This window comes from Bos grunniens, chromosome X, assembly GCF_055505025.1.
Source record: "Bos grunniens cultivar Pamir isolate PY7600 chromosome X, Bosgru_T2T1.0, whole genome shotgun sequence".
Lineage (NCBI taxonomy): Eukaryota > Metazoa > Chordata > Mammalia > Artiodactyla > Bovidae > Bos > Bos grunniens.
Window position 1 is genome coordinate 110893260 of NC_141194.1, and position 23584 is coordinate 110916843.

Genomic DNA, 23584 nt, shown 5'->3' on the forward strand with positions numbered 1-23584 from the left:
CACAAACCATTTTTCAGGCTGCGGTGATACAGCTGAGCGTCAATTTGAATCACACATGTACATTATCCCCATAATAGCTCAAAAAGCCTCCTGTGCCTGGAGTGCTGAGCACCACTTCCCGATATTTGCATACATAATGGCTTGAGAGCCTCTGTTTCTGCTGGAAGACAGAGGGGCAGGATGCTGTAACATTAAATGCAATTCACTGACCTAAGAAAACTATTCCTGGCTGGGAAAACATTCACGAACAGATGGGCACCATGCTCTTTTGAATTCAGCAGCAAGGAAAAATTATCACAAGATCTCACTGACTTTTTCCATTTTTGTGTTTGTTCAAACTACAAAATCTTAACCTGGGTCTACTTGACAGTTTGCATCTAGATAGTTAGGTTAATGAAACACCCAGAGGTTTAATGCATCATACCAATATCCAGATATTTGAAACACCTAGATACCCAACTTCAGTGAAGCTTCATTTTTTCCGTCTGGTGCCCATCATTTCATACAGATGTTCATATCTTCACTGATTTTCAATTATAGGTTTTTTTTTTTTTTTACCAGTTCTGACCATAAATAGAGGAAAATCAAAACTTGGGAAATAAAAAGGCAAGTATTAAAATTATTGAAGGCAGAACTGGAAACTCTTTGTGGTGATGAGAGGTTCAAAAGGGAAGGGACATATATTCACCTATGGCTGATTCATGTTGATATTTGACAGAGAACAACAAAATTCTGTAAAGCAATTACCCTTCAATTTAAAAATATGTAATTTTTTTTAAAAATCAAGAAGAAAGGACCAATAAGATAAAAGTGGAAGCTGAAAAGAACAGCTTGAAATAAGTGACTGAAGAAATCCCTTGAACATACAGATTTTTTTAATGTGAATAGTAATAACAGCAGCATAATTTTGCCTTCTTGGGATCCACCTAAAACTTCTTTTGACCCTTTTGGATGCCACAATCTACACTGCTGCTGCTGCTGCTAAGTCGCTTCAGTCATGTCCGACTCTGTGCGACCACATAGACAGCAGCCCACCAGGCTCCCCCGTCCCTGGGATTCTCCAGGCAAGAACACTGGAGTGGGTTGCCATTTCCTTCTCCAATGCATGAAAGTGAAAAGGGAAAGTGAAGTCACTCAGTCGAGTCCAACTCTTAGCAACCCCATGGACTGCAGCCTACCAGGCTCCTCCGTCCATGGGATTTTCCAGGCAAGAGTAAAGGAAGGAGTGGGGTGCCATTGCTTTCTCCACCACAATCTATACTGCCTTGTCTTTATTTGCATGCTTGTTTTTATTTTTATACGTGCACACAGTTGACTTAAAGTCAAACAGCTAGACCAGGTTTGTTATGGAAAAAGCAGTCTCTCACCTTTCTCCCCCAAACAACTGTGTTTGACTTTTTAAATGTATCTGGTTATTTGGTACTTACCTCCACATCTTGGAGAAACACTATCCTCTTGCTATTTTTTGACTACACATTTATAGGCATTAACTCTTGACACTGTCACAGGGAGAATGGCTCCCACCCCACGCTGCTGTGCTCGCACCCTCTGCCCTGCCTGGGAATCCCCAATATATAGCGTAGCTTTGATGAGATCCATGTTTAGGGTTTAGATTGCTATGACTCAGCAAATGCTGAGGTCCTTCTTCTTGGGCTAGTCGCTTTCTCCAGAGATGATTCTTTCTGTTTTTTTTAAAAGTTCAGTGTAGTTCATATACCATAAAATTCATCATTTTAGTCTACAATGGTAGACTTTTAGTACTAAAATGCTTTTAGTACTTTCTCCATGGTGTGCAACCACCACCTCTGTCAAGTGCTAAGACATTTTCATCATCCCCAAAGGAAGGCCCATACACACTAAGAAGGAACTCCCCATGCTCCCCTCCCTCAGCCCCCTGTCAACCACTAGTCTGCTTTCTGTTTCTATGGACTTGATTTTCTAGACATTTCAGATAAATGTAATCATATTGTATGTGCCTTTTTATGTCTGACTCCTTTCAGTAAGCATATTTTCAAGGGTCATGCATTTGTGATGTGGGTGAGAACTCCATTCCTTCTGATGGCTGGATAATATTCCATTGAATGGAGAGACCACATTTAGTTTGTCTGTTCATCAGCTGATGGATGATGGGGTTGTTGAGGCCTTTTAGCTATTATGAGTAGGGCTGTCCTGCACTAAGTTTTTGCCTTACCCCTGTTTTCCTCCCTCTTGGGTACATACCCGGGAGTAGAAATGCTGGCTCCCATGATATTTTACACCCACACCAGCAACATCCAAGGGTTCCCTTCTCTCTCCTTCCCTGCCAACAGAGAAGGCTCCTACCTGAAAGATAAGGACCTGCTGCCAGGATGTAAGGAGTCAGCAGGGGACATGGGCGGAGGCCCTCACAGGCCAGCTGTTCCATTCACTCAATCCCTGATGACACTCAGGTCTCCAGCCTGGAGACCTACTCTCACTCTTTCTCGAGAAGAAACCTCTGTCCTCAAGTGTAGAGATGGGTGGGCGTGATCCAGGAAAGCTGCCTGCTTATTCTAAACACGCCTTCAGGGTATCTTATCCCTCCCCCTTTGCCCCAGAAGCCCTGAGTCATCTGGGGTTCCTGCGATGCAAAGTGGACTGGTTCTTGCCTTCCCTACTGCTCGTATGAGATTCTCAAGTGAAGTTATTTTCCACTTAGCTACTATCTTTCCAGCTTCCAAGTTTGTTACTGTGTCTCCTTTCTTATTTCCCCCTGCTCTTATGAGTTAATGCCTTTTAAAAATTTTCCCTTACTGACATTTTTATGGTGTTTTGGGAGGGTGACCTTGCATGCCTTTAATAGCCATGCTTACTCCAATAGCCAAGATATGTAAGCAACCTAAGTGTCTATCAACAGGTGAATGGGCAAATAAGATGTGTCATGTATATACAATGGACTACTACTCAGCCATAAAGAATGAAGTGCTGCCAATTGCAGCAACATGGCTGAACCTGGAGGGGATGATTATGTTTAGTGAAGTAAGTCAGAGAAAGAGAAATACTGTATGTTTTCACTTATATGAAGAATCTATAATATAAGTAAAGAAATGTAGAACACAGAAACAGACTCACCAATGTAGAGAACATACTAGTGATTACTAGCAGGGAGAGGGAAGGTGGGAGGGGCAGTATAGGGGTGGGGGAGTAACAGGTACAAACTATTAGGTATAAACTAAATAAGCTACTAGGATATACAGCATTGGGAAATATAACCATTATTTCATAATAACTTTAATGTGCTGAAGCTGAAATACCAATACTTCAGCGACCGGATGCAAAGAACTGACTCATTTGAAAAGACCCTGATGCTCGGAAAGACTGAAGGCAGGAGGAGAAGGGGACAACTGAGAATGAGATGGTTGGATGGCATCACCAACTCAATGGACATGAGTTTGAGTAAGCTCTGGGAGTTGGTGATGGACAGGGAAGCCTGGCGTGCTGCAGTCCATGGGGTCTCAAAGAGTCAGATACGACTGAGTGACTGAACTGAACTGAACTTTAAATGGAGTATAATCTATAAAACTACTGAATTGCTGTGTTATATACTGAAACTTACATAGTATTGTAAATCATCTATACCCCAACAAAAAAATCAATCTTACTCTCTGAGGGAAAAGTCAACGTCTTACCCACGAAGGCCACACCACAAACTCAATAACCTCTGGTTGAAGTGAAAACGCCCAAGCGTGGGGTACAAAATGAGACACTCTGCATTCACCACAAGCCAAGCTATCAAGTTCTTCGTATTTCATGGCAGACTAGACATATTTTGGTGACCCTTTAACCAAAAAGATGAGCATTTTTCACTCACCTGTTTCTCGCGAGCAGATTCACAGTTGTATAAGAACGTACCAAAGCGGCAGCTATACAGATGATCCAAAATTGTTATCAAAAACCGTTCATTGAATTCGAAAGCTGTAGGGAACTAGACAGAAACAAATGGGTAAGGAACACTTGAAAACCTGAGGCTTATCTCATAGAGCTCAGAAGAGGTGCATAATTGTTCTGGGGGGACAGCTGAGGCTGAGGTCTGCAGCGCCCTACGGCTCATCTGTTGGTGCTCTGCCCAGGGCTGGAGAGCATAAATGAGCATCAAGTAAAGGAATAAAGAGTCAAAAAGGGAAAACAAGCCCATTTTCTGGGGTTCTCCTGAGCGTACAGGATATTTGAGGTGATTTATTTACAGCAGTCTAAGGGAGCAGACATGCCCATACACAAACACCAGGGTAGGATAAATTGGAAATGATGACTGGTGGTGTCAATTGCACTGCTCTTCCATTAGCAGAGAGAGTATAGTTAAATATTACATTTTAAAACTTTATTATGAAAAATTCCAGTCAATATAAATAGTAGTGAGGATTAAAAAGTGAACCCCATGTACCCATCACCTGGTGTCCAGAATTATTTGCACATGGCCAAACTTGTTATATCTCTAACTCTACCCTGTGTTACTCTGACACAAATCCCAGATATTGTATCAAGATATTTAAAGATGAGGTGAAATGTATTTTCATCCAATATATCTCTTACCTGCTTTGACATCTGCCATACACAATCAATAAATTGGAGAAAAATAGGAGATCGGTCAGCGTCGGCGTGGTTTTTATCACCATGACCTATTCTCTGAAAGGAATTGATGATTTGTTTTAAAACTGAGAAAGGTATAACCCACAAAATGGGACAGTCACAACTCAGTAATCTGCCTTCCAAACACCAAGTTTCTCAGAGAGTGAATAGTATTTTTCCCCATGGCAATAAAGAAAATAATGTAAGGTTTCAAAACAATGGAAATTAAGCAGATAAACTTCTAAAAATATCAATGCAAACTGAGAAAGCATCATGATCCCATGTGAGCATTACAACTATTTTATCCGATCAGAATTTTGTGCAGCTGCAGGTAGACTGGAGCAGATCACCCTGCAAACTGTTACCAGTTGCTATGGGACCAATCTGAAAATTTCAAATCTTGAAACCATATCCAAAAGGGTGTGATTATTATAATTAAAAAAATTCTTTTTAAAAAAGTTTTTTTCTCAAAGATAAGTCAAAAACTTGACCATTAACAATGATTCTTTCTACTTGACAATGCTGTTCACAGTACTTATGAAATTTAGATGCAGGCTACAAGGCTACACAGCAGTGTTTCTAAAATGGTTTATGGGTTCACTTCAGGAGAACCATCCGTGGAACTTGTTCAAAGTGCTTATTCAAAGGGTGTCTGGAAACCAGACCTGCAAACAGACATTTTAATAGGTTCTCTTGGTCTTCAAAATATCTATCAGAAAACAGCAAAAGCCTCAACAAAAAGTCTAGCATATCTACAAATATTTGGCTCTAGTAGTTATAATATTAGTTGAGAAAGGAGTATCTTCCCTCTTTTGTACAGTTTGAACTGAAACACTTTCCATATCACTTTCAAGTGAAACTGTAAATGGCACAGATGGATGAACATGTCTCCTGAAAAGACTGGCTAAACCCAAGGCGCCACACATTTTCAAACCCGCAGAGTGTTTTTTTGTAATACTACTCAGATTTTCTTTTTAAAAGGAAATCAGTGGTTTCACAAACTAGTTTTTTTTAATCCCAGGTGGTAATGACCAGATAATTTAAAAATTAGTTTTGTTTACTTACAGATGCGAATTTATGTCCAAAACTGATCCATTCTTTTTGGACCAATATTTCAAAGCCCTCGATGCTCCGGTAGAAGCTGTCCAACATGAGCATGGCCAGGGATGTCAGCTGGGCCGTCCTGTCCCAACCATCACTGCAGTGCACCACCACCGAGCTCTTCCCCGAAGAAACCCTGTCTGCGACCTGGATGGCTCCTGTCAAAACAAGCTGGCAAAGAAAAACATGCGAGTAAATGGCCAGCTGGAAGGGACTGCTTAAATTTGAACTTAAAGCCTTTAGTAAAAAGTCCTGCTTTAAAATACTCTTAACGTCTAGAACAGGAAATGTTCTGAAAATGGAAGGCCAGGAACTACAAGGTTTATTGCTTTTCCTCTGCAGAAACTGCTTTCAAAGACAAAGTGAAAGTGAAAAGTGTTAGTCACTCAGTCGTGTCCAACTCTTTGTGACCCCATGGCCTGTAGCCCGCCAGGCTGCTCTGTCCATGAATTCTCCAGGCAAGACTACTGGAATGGGTTGCCAGTCCCTTCTCCAGGGGATATTCCTGACCCTGGGATCGAACCCACGTCTCCCACACTACAGGCATATTCTTTACCACCAGGGAAACTGAGGTAAGTAGGTATTAAAAAACAAGACAAACAGACACAAAGCCAAACTACATGTCAAACCTTCTTTCACATATGTGATTATATGAGTTCACTAGGGCTATCATAATAGTGTCACACAGACTGGGGGCTTAAACGACAGAAATGTATCATCTCTTAGGTCTGGAGGCTAGAAGTCCGAGATTAAGGTGTGGGCAGGGTCATGCTCCCTCTGAAGGCTCTAGGGAAGGACCTGTTCCAGGCCTGTCTCGAAGCTTCTGGTAGTTCCTGCCTTCTGGTAGGATAATTTCAATCTTCAGACGGTATCTTTCTGAGCATGTCTCTGTGTCCGAATCTCCCCTTTTCATAAGGACACCAGCCTTATTGAATTAAGGGTCCACACTACCCCAGTATGAACCTGTCATAACCAATCACATCTACAATGACCCTCTTTCCAAAAAAGGTCACACCCTGAGGTACTGAGGGTCAGGGTATCAGCATATAAACTTTGGGAGAACACAAACACATATATAAGCTCCCCAACCAGGGATGAAACCTGCACCCTCTGTAGGGAGGCACAGACCCCCCAACCACTGGACCACAAGGGAAGTCCCTTGTCAGTTTACAGAAATAAATTGCAGTTTCTAAAGTTGTTAGTTTCCTCACATAGTTTCATGTACTTTTAAAAGAATGGAAGTTTCTGATGCTTCTATCAAGACGAAGGATTGACTATAATAAAAACACGAAACTCATTCTTTAAATTAAGTCCATTGAGATTAGTTTCAATAAAAACAATTGCTCCAGATTCTTGTAGGTCGTATGCAGTAATGGTTACGTAAACCTGGGGGAAAGGCTCAACTACTCGCTATTGATGAGTTGGAAAGTGATATCTCCACAAACTCTCAAGAATATCTTTACTTTAGGTAAGCAAATTGTAAAGAAACACAAACTGTCGGCCCTATACAACAAATATTGTTTCTCTCACTGTTCAATTTTTTTCAATTTAAGGAATTAAAACAATTTCCTGTTTCACTGAACAATTATTTTCTTTTTATATATAGACATCTTTTTTTCAAAATATATACTTGCCTTGATATGTTCCAGCCAATGAGTAGATTCCAAACTGGACAACCAATGAGATTCTTCCACATTAGGATAAACAATGTCTTTGACTTTTTTCAAAGATTCCCGCATAACATGAATGTTATGAATGTCTAAGAAGAAAAGTTCGGCGTTATGATACACATCATCACTTTCATATCCTCCTCCTGTTGCCTAAGAAACAAGATACACAAAACAGTAAGTTGGGTTTTCTATTTCTTCCATTACTTACACAAATATTTCAAAGGTTATTAGTCATCCAAATCTTAACCTAAAACCTTGTAACTTTGATTTAATAATTGATGTGACTCGACTTCCTATCTGACACTAGACCTCAACAATATTAGTCACACTCTGAGCTGGAAAAAAATGATGGGGAGCTGGCAATTTATTGGGAATCTGTATTTGCAAGAAAAAAATCATTTTCAAAATGTCCTCTAATTACTAGCTCTTCTTCTGGATCTGGAAAGGCAAGAGCTGGTCCTGAATGGTTCTCATCTTCTATCTGATTTTAACAGTACTCCGAGGGCAGGCTCACATGGGACACGATGAGCTAGAGGAAAAAGATAGGCTTTGGAGACAGACCCAGGTCGATAGCTCAGCTTCAGCCCCTCTTTGCTGTGCAACCTGTGGCAAAACACTTAACCTCTCTGAGCCTCAATGTTGTCTCTTGAAGAACAGGAGATAATACTACTGAGGTCTCCTAAGATTAAAAGGAGCTGGGCTCTATAACAGCTAACACCAGCCACCATTTAATGAGCCTCTCTGACATCCCAGATACGGTGATTCTTGCTTTACATCATTGTATCTAATTCTTATAACAATGCTACAAGACAGGTATTACTATCTCCATTTTGCAAATGAGAACAGATGCTATTTAACTACCCCAAAGTCAGAGGTAAGCAGAATTTAAGTCATCTGATTTCAAAGCCTGAATCTTTTCTAGTGCCCTGTGACTGTCCATGTGCTATGCAAAAACACCAGGGACAGTGCTGCACATGGTTGGCCCTCGAAGGACAAAAGGTTTCAAGAGGAGGTGAGATGGCCGCCACCTGCCGTGGTGCCTGCCAGCATCAACCTGCCAGGGTGGGCATCACTTCCCCTTCACAGGGTCGTGAAGATGCCTGTTTTCCACGAAGACAAAAAGAAATGCTATGGTTTTGTTTAGGAACTGGGCTGATTTCTGCTTAATGTTTGAAAATGCCATGGAACACATGGCCCCTGGCCTTTTAAGAAAAGGTTAAATCATTCAGGAACCTGTGAAGAAAGCAAGCAGAAATGGAAGGATGCTAATTAACATCATAAAAACATATGAATATGTAAACTCACAAGTAAAGGTAAGTAAACAGTCAAAGCCAAGGACAGACAAACCACATGCCTGCCACTGCCACAGAAAACCTCTTCTCTTTTTATTTACAACAATTGTAGCTCGGGACAGAAGGGCCAATACATCCTACAGTTTTTTTCCCCAGGGTTAGTCACAGAGAAGGTTTCCTACAGTAGAAGTAAGGCTACCACTTGAACTTCAAACCTGGAGACCTATGTACAAGCCAGAGGCCTCGATCTCCACAGACTCCAGGTGAGAAATTGTTTTTTATTTAAACAGTAGTGTGTTTTTAAAGCTTGGTACAAATAGCATCAGTAGTAGACAACAAATATTCACTTGGTTGTTTTTAAATAGCTATCAGCTAACGAATATACACCCACATGGGTCACATTTCAAGGAATAACACCTTGCAGCTACAATCGGAGGTCACAACAGGAGTGTGCCTGTTCCACTGTGAACTAGCTCTGCAAGCCTCTCACACAAAGACACACATCACCCTCCCATGGACACGTGACATGTGGTTTGTAAACAGTTACTGATTTTTCAAAGACATTCCGAATGCTGGAGTTTCTTTTTTAAATAACTGAAGATGATACACAGAAAAAGTAATAATTCATTGCCAAAGTTCCTGCCAAACAGACATTAATACAACCCCACTTTAATTCATCACAGGGTGCTGGATCTTGTCTGTCTCTGGGTTTTGTTTGTTTGTTTAATTTAAAATGCTTGTTACATCTGGGGTTGTAAATTTCTAAATATCCGTAAGGGCAAAATAATTAGATTCAAAGAGAAGTCAGAAGGGTAAAAATCTATTAGTCAAGCGCAGAGTGAGTTACCAAAAGTTCAAAATCTCCAACTCAGATTAGTTTTGAAGTTTTCTTTTCAGTTCTCTTCAACAAAAAAGAACAACCCAAGTTACCTAGTACAATATACAGACTGTTGCCATGGATAGATGGCTAGGAAGACACAGCTGAGAGAGGAGGGGACCCTGAATGTGGTTTTTAAAGAATGATACACAGATTTTTCAAGCCTAGGTTTTTTTTTTCCCATAATACTTTCCTTCCTTTCATTCCTAAACAGACTAGACACACAGGCAAATTTCCTGAGTCTTAAAAAGGCATTCAATAATTCTACTGCTACAAAAATGAGCTTTAGAGTTAATATGATAAAGGTATTCATTTTATGCATTTTATATACCTTAAAATATCCTTTCTAAATACCTCATTTTAATGTTATATCATATCTGTTTCAGGCTAAATGTATACATGGAAATACTTCATTTTATGCATGTATTCAACTCTGAATTATACATGAAGGATAGCAGAAATATAAAAGTAAGGATAATACAACAAGATATTTATATGTGGGCTGAATTTACTAAACATTTTCTTCTTATTCCTAATCTATTGATTGATTTCACTTCATGATTGCTTTATAGATAATTTCAAAATCATTTTCATTATCTAAACCCAAATCAACTGCAGTAACAAATAGCTGGTCCAAAAATACACAAGGGGCAGGGGGCTCCCCAGGAGTAAAGGTGTCAGGTGCATGATCTGTGAGCGAATAATTGTAAATGGAGCTCCACACACATGCCCATGTAGAGAGACATTACAGGGTCTGTTTAGGAAACTACCACATCTAGGTGAGCTGCTTCAGGACTTGTTTTGCTTTCAGGCTCTTGCCTTGTGCTTTCAATAATGCAAGATGCCAGGTAAATGACTTCAGGATAAGTAAAATATCCAAGATGATGAAATGTAAGCCTACATCTGACCAGCAGCAATAAATCTCAAAGCTGGGATGGGGCAGGCCCACTGTGAACATGTATAAGTGACAACTGGAAATGAGAAAAGGAAAAAAATAAAACCAAAGTTGAAACTGAATGTCAAAGGTATTTCTGAGTCTGGGACCATATCGTGCAGGGGCAAACAGCCTTCGCAGCAGCTGCTGAGGGGCCCCTGCAAGCAACACTGCCTTATCACTTTACCTAGGTGTACTCAGCATACTCTGCTTAAGAAGGCCAAGGAAACCCTGGAGAAATAATTCTCTGAAGACACTGACACCAGGGCTTCCCAGGTGGCACTAGTGGTAAAGAACCCGCCTGCCAATGCAGGAGACATAAAAGACTCGGGTTCCATCCCTGGGTTAGGAAGATCCCCTGGAGGAGGGCACAGCAACCCACTTCAGTAATCTCACCTGGAGAATCCCATGGACAGAGGAGCCTGGCAGACTAGAGTCCATACAGTCACAAAGAGTCGGACACGACTGAAGTGACTTGGCACGCATGCACAAATAACTGTAAAATTCATATACATGGAGCTCCTCATTTCTTGGATTATTTCATATAACTGAGAACACACATTTCTGAGTTTAGAGACAAGACTGCTTAGATAAAGATACAAATTTAGGATTTTAACAATTACAGCTTCTCACAATCCCCACAGATGCCTCCCTAGTGTATACACTGAGAATGACATAGTGTTGACATTGAGGATGACCATCAATAGCCTAAAGGGTTCCAAAGAGATTCTAACACATGCCTGAGATCTTGGCCAAAACCCAAGTTCATTACAGCTCTAGACTTGCCTAGTTTATCAAAAGTTGACTTTCATTTGAATTTTTTTTTTAGGATTTTTCTTTATGTGTACCATTTTTAAGGTCTTTTTTGAATTTGTTACAGTATTGTTTCTATTTTATGTTTTGGTTTTTGGCCATGAGGCATATAAGATCCCAGGTCCCCGACTAGGGATTAAACCCACACCCTCTGCATTGGAAGGCGAAGTCTCAACCACTGGGCCACCAGGGCAGCCCCCTTCATTTGATTTTAAGGAAATCAAATTTTCAGATATGTTTTATGATTAAAACTACTTTCTACCTTAGTGAACTCATTTCCTGATCTAAGCAAAGTTTAATGAATTTAAATCCACATGTTGACCAGTCATGACAACAACATTCATGTGAAACACTGCACTCTGTATATAAGGTAGAACCATGTCACGAAATACACTCACCTTGTTGGCCACTGCATTGACATTGGGTCTTGCATCATAGATCGTGAGTTTGTTAACTTGTCTGTTTGTCTCCCTGATGACGTCGAGATATCTCTCATCCTCTTTATTTCGTTTACCACTCATACCAACAAGAGGCTGACTGCAACGCACAATGACGGTCTTGTTTTCGGGATGGATCCATGACAGCACCTACAGTTGGTTCAGAAATTTTAAACTATCAAGAAAACAACTAAATCTCAATTAAGACCATAAGAAAAGAGAGCCCTAACAATCATGATGAAGTGAAACTGATTTTGCCAAAATAGGATGTTTGTTCACCTCTGATTTCCCTGTGTGCCCAGAAACACATGTTTAACCGTTAGGACGATTCAGAGCCAATAAGAACAACTAATTGCTTGACTAGTCTTTTCTCAATTTGCACCACATCTAAAAATGTTAAATGCTAACCTAAAAATAGTTACATCACTTGAAATAGAAAGCTTCAGACATTTTATTTTAGTCTTGAAGCTTGCACCAGATTTGTCATCACCCAGAAACAGCTTCAGTAAAAGGTGAGAGATAAAGGAAACCAGCCCTGGTCCTGTCTCTATAATCTCAACTCATGCCTGCAAGTCATTTTCCCGATAGTCTCAATTCTAGAATCTAACACAGAAAACCCAAAGGAAGCAAACAGAACCTCAGGACAGCCATAGAGCTGCCAGGGTCTCCATAACAAAGCTTGGACATCTGCCTCCTGGGAGAGCTCTTCAAGCTTTTTCTCAGAATCAACCTTCTCTAATTTCACACACAAGCCCAGCACACTTTGCTACCTGGTTTTCAGCTCATAGCACCTAAGAAACAAGACTGTAAAAGGAAGCTAACAATGTAACATAGCCAAAACTACAGTACTGTCCACTTTCAATGACTGAATAGTTTGGCAGGTGAACTCTATCTCAATAAAGCTGTTAAAAGAAAAAAAAAACACACACACAGGAGCTGGGAGGTAAGCATGGTGGGTGACAGCATGAGCTCTGGGACAGGCACACCTCTTGCGGTGGTTCTGACCTGGGTACTGAGCTCACGGCCTCTTGTCACTTCCTTTCCCTCTTTCATAAAATATGGAGCCACGTGATGGTGTGGCACTGTTGGGAGGACAAATGGAGAACACATAAATCCAGCACAGAGTATAAAAACCCATGAAAATCAGGCACAAGAACCGCAGAAGTGTTCGAGCTCACTTAATACAAAGCCAAGTACGCTGTCATCTTCGAAGTCATCTCCCCACTCTGGCAAATTACAGGCATTGATGTCCATAAAAATTGCAGTGTATAATAATATAACAGGTTAGTGAGAAGAGATTATATGGTAATATGAATGAATACTCATTCAACTGAGTGTCTGCACCTGCCAGGGCCCAGTCAAAATACCACTGTGGCCTTGACTAAGAGTCCAAAGGCTCAGGACTGCGAGCCTGGGTACAAGCTCCATTTTCTAATCTACAGTGTGGAGGTGAGACGTGCCCACCCACCTGCCATGGCTTGGCCTCCAAGAGAGAAAAGATGTGAGATCACTTTTATGTATCTATATATTTTTAATTTAATTTTTTCAGGTTTACTGAGATACACTTGACCTACAACAATAGGTAAATTTAAGGTGTACAATATGTTGATTTGATACAAGATCACTTTTTTTTTTCTGGCCACACTAGGTGGCTTGTGAGATCCTAGTTCTTCAACCAGGGATCAAACCTGGGCCCTCAGCAGTGGAAATGCAGAGTCCTAACCACTGGACCACCAGGCAATTCCCCAAACGAGATCACTTTTAAAAGAGCAAATTGCTGTATATACAAGACATTTATTGTTTGATAAAGACCCTCATTCCCCAGTGCTCTCTGCTCTTCTTCCCCACTTCTCTCTGCTTGGGAGATTTAAGACTGGAATCAACAGGCCATGTTAAGAAACGCTATTCTTATGAGTTGTTTCACCTCTTACTTGCTTCTTCTTCTTTTCTACCTTTATAAAAAGGATGCTTGCTATATAGCCAGACCAGGTACAAATAATATAAACTTTACAACATCAACTACCATGAGTGCTTTAAAAGTATATGCTATTATATTAGGTTATTCTTATTGAAGTTAATATGTAGAAGCCATAAATAATTAACAATGTACACAAAGATTTAGCCAGCAAAACACTGTTTATAATAGCAAAAGGTTAGAAAGAAGCTAAATGTCTCACAATAGAAAACTGATTGACTCCATATACTGGCACATGAGCAGAGAGTCAACAGTGTGGAAGGTTCTTTCCAAGATAAACGCTAGGTAGAAAAAGCAGATTGAGACACAAACCACAGAGTAATTTCATTTTTTTCAAATAAAAATATGTATGCATAGAAGAAAGTCTGGAATAACATATATCAAAATGTTAAGTGTGGTCCTCACTAGATGGCAGTCTCCTTGATCTTTAACAGTATTTTTTTTAAATGTCTAAAATAAATAAATATGTTACTTATATGTTAAAGAATTCAATAACATTAAAACCAACCTGTTGGAGAACAAAGGAATATGTACCCATTTAATGGGAACATTAATGCATGTGGGTTATTTTATTATTCAGTGATATTTTAACACTATACATCTTATTTATGGATAACATAATAAGACTGCTTTCTCATCAATTCTTTTTGTATGTTTATGAGTTTTTTTAAAGAACTGAATATCAAATATTAATGATTTATTATTAAAAAGGAAATACGTTTCCTGGGTTACATTCAAGAGTCTGGTGGTTAGGAGTTGTATCAGAAAGAGTACATCATCAATTATTAGATATTATTAAGCACTGTAATCTATAGAGAGGGGATGGACAGTTTAGCCTTAAGTTTTTTTAGGAAAAAAAATGCAAATCGGTGCCCATTACAAGGTAAGGAGGATCAATAAAATAGCTAAGTAAAAAGCTAAGCATTCTATTTGCTCTACAGTGGGTTTCCATTCACTCAGAACTGTGGGAAATGCTGGATAAACATGGCAGCCTGAGCACAGTGGACTTGACTCAGTTCTTTCACTTCCTCTCCTGCCCTTAATCGCATGAAATTCACACACATGTACATGTGCACTCACATGCACTTTTGACACAGTAGATGTTCAATAAATACTCATTGAATGAAGGAGTGAACAAAATGAACCCACATTATCCTAATCCTTTCTCCTGTGGGCAAGGCATGTCTTAGCAACACAGCTGGCCAGGAGAGGGGTGGAGTCTGTGGCTACAGCACAGAAAAGTATGTTTCAGCAGAGCAGAAGAGGAGCGCACTGGTAACTCTGCTTCATTAGCACAGCATTCTAGCAAAATGAGCTAAAGACCATACTTCCAAGTATAATATATACCTCATGAAGATATGAACAGACACTTGCCCTTAGCGAACCAAGTGCATTTTAATTACAATTCATATTATGCTGATGCTGCTGCTAAGTCAGTTCCGTCGTGTCCGACTCTGTGCAACCCCATAGACGGCAGCCCACCAGGCTCCCCTGTCCCTGGGATTCTCCAGGCAAGAACACTGGAGTGGGTTGTCATTTCCTTCTCCAATGCATGAAAGTAAAAAGTGAAAGTGAAGTCACTCAGTCGTGTCCGACTCTTAGAGACCCCATGGACTGCAGCCCACCAGGCTCCTCCATCCATGGGATTTTCCAGGCAAGAGTACTGGAGTGGGATGCCATTGCCTTCTCTGCATATTATGTTGATACTACATAAAAGTTTCACACAAATATTCTTTTAAGGAAAAAAATGTCTAGACTTGGAAGTCAAAGGTGACATAACATTAAAGTTTAATTTCCTCAACCTCTGTTTTTCAAAGTCAAAAACAATGTACTTATTATGAGATGCCCTGAAAACTAACAGAGGGGAAAAATTCTCTAAATTTTTAGTCAATATGATTTATAGACACTTTAGTCAATAAGATTTATAGTGCAACTCATCCATAAATATTTAAGAACCGAAACACTACTTTATGAACTAGGTCCAGTGATACTGTAATATACTGTTTGGGATAATCCGCACTTGTCTCAAGATTGCTAATGGTTTGAATGCAGCTTACAAACGTGATGCAGATAGACGAATCCTAATAAAGGTGCTAAGTAAAAGCCTGTAATTACAGGCTCCATAACATAGGGTATTTCTAGTGTTGTTTCTAACGTGTCAACTGACACTGACCAAGAGCCTCACACCTGTTAATCACTGTGCTACAAATAGAGAAGCCACAGAGACCCTGTCCTCCCTTCTTCCTTTTCACCTAGTGCTACCTGTTCCCTCTCCTATATAAAAACTACTTGAGTTCATGCTCTATCCTTGACTGCAAGCTTCTGGGGGGGGGGGTGCGGGCAGGTAACGTCTTACTTCTTTCCTCATTTGGCCTGCTGCTTTGCACTCAGAAGACATTTGATAATATCTTGTGGGACTGAAATTCCAAAAGAGTGTTTCTCTAAATTACTTGACTACCATTCTCATGGCACCCTTTACAAAAGACATGAATTGCAGTACTCACTGGAATTCGGTTTCGGGATCGAAAAGTTGCAACTCTCCTAAGATCTTCATCAGAGGCACGATATGGAACCACCAAGAGAGCTGGGTACGTGTCACACAGTTTGTAGCACTTATTAATAAAAGTGATTCTCCAGTGGTGATTGGGCAAGCCCTGCAGGAGAAAAGGAAGTTCGTGTCAACACAGAGGAGTCCTCTCTGGGTCTGGCCATCACTAGGTCTCCTTTCTCCTTTCGAGCAGAAGGCAAATGTGCATCTGACAGCAGAGTGATAACACTCTACTGATTCCCAGTAAGGGAACCAGATTGGTAATCCAGATAACAGAACACAAGACAAAACACAGGTGGGCTCCAAAATTCTAAACTGTCATTGATAAATGCCAATTCTGTTCAACTTGAGATCTTCCTTCATTTCATGCCAAACTCTTCTCTACTACTTGTACAGAGAAACTCAAGCTCACCCCCCACCCACTCACACACCTTAAAGAAATGTACATTGTGTAATCTTCATGTGTGTCTAATTGAGGGTAGAAAAGCTATCAGGCAACTTCTACCCCCTACTCAAAACAGGGGGAATACTTCAACCTGCTCCAAAGTAGAAAGAAGCTAAGCTTGTAAAGAAATTCACAAAGTATGTCATTGTCAATGTATGGCAAAAACCACTACAATGTTGTAAAGTAATTAGCCTCCAATTAAAATAAATAAATTAATTTAAAAAATAAATTCACAGAAGGGAAGTAAGGAAAACCCCTTTGGGGAGGCTCATTTTGCCACCTCCTAAGAGTTTTCAATCAAGTGGTTTGGGATGGGTGATTGCTCTATGGCTTGTATGACAAATAGAGTCATTTGCATTTGAGGCAGCCGGCTAGTGTGACAGGGACACACAGAAGACATCTTCCATCCTACTGTCTACTCACAAAATTGGATCTAGTGGGGACAAGATCCAGAGGTGCTGGAATAACTCCCTCCCCACACTCACAAATACAGAAGTACACACAGAAAAGTGAGCCATGTGGGGGCTTGTTTTGGGAACAAGCATTGTACCTTGTCTTTAGGTCTGGCCCCATAGAGTCCAGACAAAGCAGATGAGTCTGATGTCAAGTCCAATTAGAGAGTTACAAGTCCCATCAGAAAGGTATAAGAAAAAAAGATGGAATATAATGGCAGTCTAGAAAAAAATACCTTCAGTAGTTCATATATGCATGCAAGCTTAAAAACAGGAACTGTTTTGTTTCAAGCTAGAAGCTTTGACCTACAAAATAAGTCTTACTACTGTCAACAATACTTCAAAATTAAGGTGCAAATAGTTTAATGTATAACACTACAGAGGTCTCCAAAACATGCAAGATGTTTCAATGGTCCTTCTTCTGCCTCCATATATAACCCAGAAGACAGGTTATTAATGACAGGTACACACAGCCTTTGAAAATGAAATAGTCTAAAGCTAGCAACAAGGCATACTACTTCATATATGTGCTCCAGAGATAAATTTCCACACCTGCATGTCTGATCAAGACTAAACAGGGAACTCAGCCAAGAGGCCTCATAGTGGAAGTGGTGGCTTAAACATTCTCAAGTCTAGTGTTTCGCACTTTGACTTTACACTCACTGGGCTTGATTTGATTCTCAAACCTAATTTGACAAAACTTCCCAATTATTTTACAAGCTTTATAGAATGAGATTTAGGAAAAATCTCATCACAAAACTCCTAGCTGTCCCATGATTTGGTTATAGCAGAGGTCAAAATGCAGCTCTTGTTCCATAAGAGGCATGGGAATCTTCTTAAAAATGCCAGGAGACCTTCACCTCTGAACAGCAACAATACTCGTAGCCTCCTACTTTATTGTTGCAAGTAAATATGCACATGGGTAAAGTTTACTAAGACAGCAATAAAGGCAGTTCTCATACACACTCATCAAAGCTTGCCTGGAAAAGTCATCATTACAGTTCTAATTCATTTGAATCTCTAAGCCAAAATGAATATAACTGAAATCTAACTGCCAGTAATAGTTAAGCTCCCAAACACATAAATACACTGTGACATCAATTCCTGAGTAGTAAGACAGAAGCCTGGCTTTTCTAGACTCTGAGTATTTGATTCATTTTGTGGACAACATATAATGGATGTTCTTCGTGTAGTGGGAAGAAAACGAAATTACCCATGCAACCGTCAATGCAGCTTGAACATGGCCCTGTAAGAGCTTGTAGGCTTCACAGTACTAGACAGACAGAATAAGCCATGTTATACTACTGCTAGGAAAAAAGTATTTAGCAAGGGTGTTACTAATTCTCAAAGAGCATGACCAAAGGCATATATCCTCAGCAGGCACATCTGAGATTCCTCACATGGCACAGTATCTACTGACTTACCTGCCTTCTGTATTCTTCAACCGGATTATAAACGGTCCATCCGTCCACATTAAACTTTTCTTCATTCAAAAATGCAAATATTGGCTAGAAAAGGCAAAAAAAAAAAAAAAAACCAGAATGTCAACTTCGGTGTAAAGGAACTAATACTCTACTAATACCACAACCTTAGATTTTTATTTTATTTTTTACCAGATTTGCCTACAATGAAATAACAACCTAATACTTTTTCTTGTCAGTTTTTTAAAACATTTATTTATTTTAATTGGAGGATAATTACTTTATGATATTGTGATGGGTTTTGCCATACATCAATATGAATTGCCCATTAAGCCAGAAATAACAGTGGCAAATTCAGACTAGACTTATGCTACCCTCTATCTTGATTAACCATTACTTTTGAGACCACAGTTTTCTATGACTACAAACATGACTTTTTCTTTTAGTGTTTTTTTTTTGTAAAGTAATTTATTTATTTTAATTAGAGGCTAATTACTTTACAATAAACATGACTTTTGGTGGTTTGTTTTTAAAATGCTGTTGCACAAAAATCAGACTTCCAGACCCAAAAACACCCATCAATTTTAAGCAGTATTAGCAATCAATCAGGTAAAAGACACTTAAAAAAAAAAGAAAGAAGAAAATCCAACAATGATTAGTAAACAATGCCACTGTCTCAAAAGGGACCAGTGATGCATTAATCTATTAAAAAAGAGACAGACCATTAGGAAAATTCTTAAAAGAAAGAGACAGAACATTAGGAAAATTCTTAATTAACTTCTCTGTGAGTTCTGAATCAATGCCCTGATCTCTGAAACGACACTCATCTCTTCTCTATGCTCATTCTCAAGGTGACATTAAGGAATTTCATGACTTCAAATGCCATCCATACCCTGGTAATTCCTAAATATCTATCACTCTGCAGCTCCACTGTGATCTTCAGACTTGGCCACACAAGTGACCACACCATGGCTAGAGGACTGGGATGTTCACAACTCCCACCCAATCCTGCTCCTCCCAGTCTCCCCATTTCAGCAGATGCCAGCCCCATCCTTTGCACCTTGGCTTATCCTTATCATTCACTGCTAGCACCCTGGTTTAAGGCTCTGCCACTTCCACTTGGATTATTATAATAACGCCTCCTAACTCTGCTTTCATCTTTACATCTAAAGTCAGAGTAGTAGTGGCACAACCTAAGTCAGCTCAAATCCTTCCCCTGCCCCCAAATCCTCCTGTGGGAGCTTTTCATCTCACTTTGGATAAAAGTGGAAGTACTTGCAATGGCCCCCGTGGCCTCCGCCATCTGGCCACCTCTCCCACGATGTCTCTGCTCCTCTGCTTCATCAGTCTGCTCCAGCCATGCTGGCTTTTAGTGCTGCTCCCCAAGAGCACTAAGCACACACCAATCTCAGGGCCTTTGCACCTGCTGTTCCAGTTGTCTGGAATCCTTGCCCTCATGGTTTCCTCCCTTCTTTCTTTCACATCTCTGCTCAAATATAACCTTAATCAATGAGCCTTTCTCTAAAACTCTACAGAAAAACAACACACACCCCCCGTCAACAGCACCCCTCATCCTCCTTCCCATTTTATTTCCATCACTTGTGACCATTTGACATGTATTTACTTGTTTGTTACTGTTGAACCCCTACCATCCTCTAGACCATGGGCTCCGTGAAGGCAGACACTTGCTTTCTTCCCATCCTCAATCCCCAGTAACTGAACAGTAGCTGGCCCGCATAGGTGGAATACAAATTTCTTGATCAAATGGAAATGGAGAGCTTTATACAGCCCCTGCACAAGTACTTTCTCTGGAGGCACTTTTCCTCTAAGTCTCTTCCTTCCATCCATCAGCCTAAGGCCTCAGGTGCACCTGACCCCATTATAGAGAATTATAGAGAATTTCTGGAAAATCATCACTTAGAAGTCTTGGTTTTCTGTGGCAAGAGGTTTAAGGTGAAAGCAGATCAGGATCATGATCTCTGGAAGATCTTCTTGAACTTTCCAAAGCATGTGGCCCCCTCAGTTCAGTTCAGTCGCTCAGTTGTGCCCGACTCTTTGCGACCCCATGTATCACAGCAGGCCAGGCCTCCCTGTCCATCACCAACTCCTGGAGTTCACTTAGACTCACATCCATCGAGTCAGTAATGCCATGCAGCCATCTCATCCTCTGTCATCCCCTTCTCCTCCTGCCCCCAATTCCTCCCAGCATCAGACTCTTTTCCAATGAGTCAACTCTTTGCATGAGATGGCCAAAGTACTGCAGTTTCAACTTTAGCATCATTCCTTCCAAAGAACATTCAGGGCTGTGCCCCCCTCAGCAGGTCTCAACTCTGCACTAGGCCCCAGTGCTGTCTAGTAGCAATGACACTGATCTAGCTGTGCGATTATTGAGGCTTTAGGCTGATAGTGAATCCACAGCAATACTTGATTATTCAGTACCCTTGGGGAAAACAAGTGATTTCTGTTAACTGAAGTTTAACTTGAAGGCAGAAGGACCTTTGGTGAGACGAGCACTAAAATGCATAGCACACGTCTTTATTCACACATGGCATCTACAGAACATGCCCAAGCATCCTTTTGGTGACATCATCTGAGCACCAGATACTGCACCTGTCAGGACCTGGCCTGGGTAAATACTCAACACTGCTGAACCTCATGCCAGTGGGATGCGTGTAGATGACGTGAGGCTGTACTGTTACTCGCTTTAGAAGAAAACCTAGAATCTGCTTTCCTGAAATAAGTTCCTGATTTCAACATGGTTTTTGTTCATTTTTTTTTTCTGGTTTTTAGTTATTTGCATCTTTCCCATGAAGCTTAAGCAAATACGGTGGCTGTTCAAGAAGAATAAAATTGCTTACTCAAAAAGGCCAGATAAAGCTTTCTCTCCAGAAAAATAATGTGTATTAATGCCAAGAGTGTCCTCTGACTTGCCAGCAGCATTTTCAATGTAACTTACTACTTCTCAACCACTAAAAATAAACCAACTCTTTATTTGCTTCCAATATGCTCTTGCATCTTATATTAAAATTACTGATAAGTGTAAGGTAAGTATACAAAATTCTTGTCATCAGAAGCTATTTCCATAGCTTCTTTTATAAGTCATATAAGAGAACTGTCTGTATCATATGGTAATGATACAGTGTCCTCAAGGTAGCACAACCTATCAGGTGCCCTTTCTCATGAAATAGCTCTAGAATAACACGTCACAGTCTGAGTGATGTCTAGATATATAGGACAAGTCCATGACTGGCATCCTTGACTCAGGAAACGTGCCTATGGGAACTCTGTGATGACACTTGATGCTAAGAACCACACTTGGACCTCAAATATTTCAGGCAAGTTTATGAATCAAATAACAGCAAGATATTTCTTGCCATGAAATACAAAGCAACACATCTAACACTGAACTGGAGCTTAAGGTGGAAAAGAACAGATGTTCAAGCCAATATTTTAACTATCCAAATAAATTAGCTGACAATTACAAGAAAATACCTTTTTAACGTATTACTTGCTAGTTTAAATAGGAAAATACGATGTGAACACTGAGCTGTCACTAACTCTTTGGCTCTACTGAAGTAAGCATCCTATAAGAAGCAACGCGGACATTTTCTAAAGTTGAATGTACAGGAATTACTTCCCAGATATTTTAATTTCTACCCTTTTCCCCCCTTAAAGATTAAGATAAGAGAACAAAGCAAGAGTTTAAAAACACAAGCTCTCAATAGAGTAACATAAAGGTGGATTATTACCAAAAAACTAAGACTACTAAGCATTAAAGCAAGGACAACATCACCCATTCATCTTTGCCTTATTATCAAAAAGTATTCCCTACAAGTGATTACTTGTTACAAGGCTAATTACAGCTCCTGCATGAAAATGCTAAAACCTAAAGTTAGCAGCTTACGTTTCTTGAGGATTTTACCTGTCATTTATTTTCCCTTATAGACATGTAGTTTTTAAGGCTTTGAGTCTCTGAGAATTTGATTTGCAGGTTGCCATTTTCCACAGTGATTCCTACCTACAGCCCTGGGTCAGGTTGGGACACTGTTTGGGAAACATGAGTCCCATGGTGGGAACCGCTTCTAGAGACTGTCCCTCGTGGGAACGCACAGGGAGTCAGGTTCAAGGATGGTGATGACGTGCCCTCAGTGACCCTGCCCCTGCACCCATCTTGCTTCCCAAGAAGGATTCAATCCCAGCTCAGGGAGTGGGTAGGGGGTTCAGAGATGGGGTTGGGGTTTCCCCAATGTGCCAGGCACTGCCTGGGCCCCAGCTCACCCCGCTGAATCAAGACCCTCTGGGGGAGGGTGGTAATGGCCTGATCCTGAAGGGCCATGGATACACCAGAACACTAGGAATCTTTCTGAGGGCTCTGTGTGCTCAGACTATTTGAGGGGCTGCTTGACTTTTTTATTTTTTTAAGTGATTTTTGAAATAATTATAGATTGACAAGAAGTTGCAGAGAAAGGTATAGGGAAGACCCATGTGCCCTTTACCCAGCCTTCCACACGTGAGCATCTTGCATAACCAGAGCCCAGTATCAAAGTTGGGCAACTGACATCAGAAAACAGACACTCTCAAGTGCTCACCCCTGGCTTCACGTGAGCATGTCTTCCTTTATTCGGCTCTGTATGAATATTTGGGCATTTCACCAATTCAGATTCCTACTAGTCAAGAAATACCAGGCATGGAGACTTAAAAAAAAAAAAAAAAAAGCAATGTTGTGCATTTTTCCAGGATTAAAAATAGTACAATGTAACATTTGCAAAATGTTAAAGGACAAAGTTGAGATGAAAATCTCCAATTTCACACTGGGGAAGACAACTCTGACAAAGAGAATGTAACTTGTCTTTTTAATTTAGCTCCGTTTATCACTGTTGTGTCTTGTGGGAGCAAAAATCTGAAATGACAGCAGATTTTAGCTTTCGCTTAATTAGCCATCATTTTAAAATGGCACTTATATAAAGATGCACCGACTCGCTTTAAACATCTAGATTGGATTTATTGTTATTGAGTAGATTCTATAAACACTGAG

At 40.3% G+C, this 23584-nt stretch overlaps 1 protein-coding gene across 10 annotated transcripts in view; it reads right to left on the reverse strand.

Moving 5' to 3' along the window:
- Nucleotides 1–23584, reverse strand: part of MTM1 (myotubularin 1) — a 92460-nt gene that overhangs the window by 8621 nt on the left and 60255 nt on the right. For all 10 annotated transcript variants that reach the window (XM_086386275.1, XM_086386270.1, XM_086386267.1 and 7 more), the window contains 7 exons: nt 18553–18636; nt 16188–16337; nt 11670–11858; nt 7320–7505; nt 5650–5856; nt 4549–4641; nt 3830–3943 (listed from right to left, as the gene is read on the reverse strand). In XM_086386275.1, coding sequence (XP_086242401.1) covers nt 3830–3943; nt 4549–4641; nt 5650–5856; nt 7320–7505; nt 11670–11858; nt 16188–16337; nt 18553–18636 — 1023 coding nt within the window. The remainder of the gene's footprint in view (nt 1–3829; nt 3944–4548; nt 4642–5649; nt 5857–7319; nt 7506–11669; nt 11859–16187; nt 16338–18552; nt 18637–23584) is intronic.